This window comes from Schistosoma mansoni, chromosome 2 (genome assembly GCF_000237925.1).
Source record: "Schistosoma mansoni strain Puerto Rico chromosome 2, complete genome".
Classification (NCBI taxonomy): domain Eukaryota; kingdom Metazoa; phylum Platyhelminthes; class Trematoda; order Strigeidida; family Schistosomatidae; genus Schistosoma; species Schistosoma mansoni.
Window position 1 is genome coordinate 27,950,241 of NC_031496.1, and position 4,031 is coordinate 27,954,271.

General features: G+C 30.6%; 1 protein-coding gene across 1 annotated transcript in view; it reads left to right on the forward strand.

Moving 5' to 3' along the window:
- Window positions 1-1,201: 1,201 nt before the first annotated feature.
- Smp_146120 (putative high-affinity cgmp-specific 3,5-cyclic phosphodiesterase) overlaps window positions 1,202-4,031 on the forward strand; it is a gene marked incomplete at both ends in the record, with an annotated part of 36,903 nt that continues 34,073 nt past the window's right edge. Inside the window, one exon of the mRNA XM_018796282.1 lies at window positions 1,202-1,570. Coding sequence (XP_018650510.1) covers window positions 1,202-1,570 — 369 coding nt within the window. The remainder of the gene's footprint in view (window positions 1,571-4,031) is intronic.

A 4,031-nucleotide genomic window follows, 5' to 3' on the forward strand; every position in this document is an offset into this window, starting at 1 on the left:
GGCGGCATATGTATTTCAATAACAATCATTCATAATATTCAAATAGAGTCAGATTAAGGGTCACGAAAGCTTCAGTAGTCACATTTATTTGTACACAGACATGTTGCATAATCACCTGTATATAGTTGTAACTGTAAAGGTTACATATGAAAATAAAAGTAAAAATTCCTTGTTATTGTGAATTTCCGGTTTCGTAAAAAATCCCATTATTAGGTTACTGTACTTCTAAAAATGACTATCTAAACAAACACGGACCACTAAAGAGTACTGAATAGGTATCTTTTTCTAGTATGAGATTCCTTAGCACTTCCTGCCCCTAACCTTGATAGAAGTAGAATCGAAAACGTACAAACATAACATAAGACCACCTAGTATATAACAACAAGTCTACTATTATTATTCACCTAAACTGGCAATTCTTATTTCACACCTAATAAGGATAATCATCATCGGTTACATCTCTCGAGAGATGAATTGCCAACATTGCAATGGGAAACTGTTACCAATATTTTCAAAGTGATTAATTGGTTAAAGTCCGTTCTTCGAGTCAATCATCATTTAACTGCTAATTGTTCTTTCACATTACTGAAATAAGCAATTAATTTACTAATTGTCTCACATTCATTATTGTTTCTTTTTACAATTAGCTGATCATAAAATATCAAACATCACCATTTCACAAAACAATACAAATGATAATACTAGAACCATATGCAAACCGGCAATTCAAACTACAAAGACTACAACAACATTACCAAGGAAACTGAATGCAGATAATGATGATAATAATACTAATAGTTTCTTATCCTTATATACCAGATGCATTAAAAATCCAAATAGACGGAAGAAAAAACAGTTAGATAATAATAATAATAATAATAATAACAGCAATCATAATCATCAGTCACATTTTTGTTTAAATTTTTGCCGAAATTGTTCATCAAATACACCTTCTTCTTCATCGTCATCATCATCATCATCAACCGCTACAACTGAAGCGGGGGCTTCGGTAGCGGTTGCAGCAACAACAGGACGTAAAGAATCGAATAGTTTTTCGCTTCCATTTCCACTGGATAATAAAAGTCATGACAGTTTAATTAGTTACTCGTCAAAAATTACTAATAACACTAATTTTACTAATGATATTTCCAGTCCTGGAACTAAAGTTACACTTACTCCTAATCATACAAATAACATTATAATGTCTGTATCCAATTGTTCAAATCAATTTAATAGCATTTCAGTTGATCCTGATAAAAAGGATAATCATAAAATTGATGCTCAAAACACATCTGTACATATAAATAAAAGGCAAACAGCTGATAAATTTCATTCCAATACTACAGAGTACCAAAGTAAATCTAACATGACCACTACTGTTATGACATCTATACCTACAACAACTACTATTGAACCTATAAATGTTCATAAGAAGATTAATCCATCTTTAATGATCGCTGATAATTCAGCATACTTTAATGATAATCATGAAAATTTATTAGAAATATCTAAACTTCCAATCTATGACTCAACAAAACTTTGTATTAAATGTCAAAAGAATATTCAATTAGTTAGTAAAGATTATGAACATATACTACTTTTAACAAATAATCAGGGAAAACATGAAAAGATCACTGTTAATAATAATAGCATTATTAACAATAATAATAATGGGAATGGGTACATGGAGCATACTACTGAAATGATTGATGACATCAAGTCCAAAAAAATTAAAGAAATGGAGTCAGATATTGAAGAATACGTCAAACAGTAAGTATTCATGCATTGGTTCTTTTTTTTAATGACATTACTGGGAATAGTACATTATTTACAAGATCTATAAATTGTATTATCCTCAAATTGATTTTAGTTAATGTACCGGTTAAAATCAAGAAACATTGATGAATGAAGTTTATTAGTTAATGCCAGTCTTTAAAAATCCTATCAACCAAACTATGGTATTTACCAAATTGTTCCTAAAGTTTTAGTGAGAAAATTGTGAGTTTTCAAGCTCAAAAATATCGCAGGTTGTTACCACTAACATTAGTTAATCGCCGAGCTATATTGCGAATTGATTGAAGTTGAAACTGTACTATGAGGCTTCAACATAGTGGTCCTAATGGTTAGACATTCACCTTGAAACTTGAAGACATTGGGTTACAGTGATTATACTAGGCAGTAATACCTCAAAAGAAATAAAGTTGAGACCTAAAAATCAAACCAATCTTCGCAGAACCCTTTCAAGTAAACTATTTACATGATCTACCATCTATCTTTGCTTATTTACAAGATTGTAATTAAATAATGATATATTTGTTATATCCTGGTGAACAGAATATTTAATTTGTTATATTTCACGTCCTAATCTAAGTCTATGCTTTAGAGAATAGATAAAATAGTCGAATTAAATTGGCATAAGCTTAACAAATACCAAGAACCAATGCAGAATATTTAATTCAACTAAATTAGATAATGATTAGATCAATGTCATGTAGTTTTGGTTTAAGCAATTTTGTGTGTGTATGCGTATATGTGTACTTATGAACCTGCCTCAGGTCGTCAATAGTATTATTTTCTACCGCTTAGAACGTCACAAATATATCATTATTTTCTTATTGACACTTTAAACAACGCTTAATTCATTTGAAATTACCAAATAAAACCTTAATAACGATACTTATTATTTATAAGATCATTCAATATATTTGATAGATTTAATATGATATTATTTCAAAAAGGGACCCGTTCTAGTGTATAACACAATTTTCTAAAGTAAATTGAATGTTATCTTAGTGAATTCACTATCAAACATTTAAATCGTCACTAAATGTGACCAAATAATGATTCTATTATAGTTCAATCATCATTTCATTCTTGGTGTCATATTGTAGTGAACAAAAACACGAGTGGGGATAATCAAATGTGTTTAAGCGCAAAATCACAGAATATCTCACTAAAATATGAGAACCATATAGTAAATAGCTTATTTGCAAACTATCAATCAATTGTCTCAATCTTCACCGTTCCTTCTGTAAATATCAGTCCATTGTGATTTAGAAGAACATTGTAATCTCTGATCAAAGATCGTAAATGATAGAATCCATGAATAGCAGCATCATTGTCAAAGATGAATTTATGTTTCTGTGTCTTATAAATATTACATTTTACCATTACTTCATACTTGTTGTTTGCTTCATTTTAGAGTATAATTCGTATGTTTGATTTTTCCATGCTTAAAATTTTATGTTCTTATGAGGTGAAGTTCAGTAACTCTTGGCTATATACTTTGGTATCAGACCTTATAGTGTGTATAACTGATTTAATCTTCATATCTCCCTTAGCCAGTAATGGATCAAATATGATTAGAGTTTATTATGGTGTCAATATTCAGATTATCTGATTATTTTTTATCCATTATTGTTTGAACTATGTTCTTTATGTTTGTCATTACAACTAAATGCTTTTTCTGTGCACCTACCTTATTCATCAATTCACACTCTGTTGACATTATATAGAAACTTGAACTAATAAATATCTCTTGTAGATGCTACGTTAGGTATAACAAACTGGTGAACAAACTAGTATTATATGGAAAATCATTAAAGAGACTACAGAACACATCAAATGAATGTCTTGTTCCACTTATGAACTATTCAACAATGTAGACTCAACACCTCACAGTGGAACAAACTCTAGAAACTAATATTTCACGATAGGCAGAATTCTTGTGCAATCTATTACTCTATATTTTCAGTATCTGTTAATTTACAATTTATTATCAAATAGCATCGACGGACGGTACTGATCTAATCGAGATACATTTATGAATTAGAAGGGGTTTTGTGTAGATTTCAGTATTTTCATAGTTGAAAGCGTGAGTCAATTGAAGCTAGACCACCATGGAAAACCTGAAAGCACTGGACGGCCGTTTCGTCCTATGTGGGTTAGACCTTTGGGTCAAAGGCTCCGGGTGTGGTCCCTTAAGAAAAGCACCTGCTTCAGTTTGGGCACCTGGGCAGTATCACAGCCCT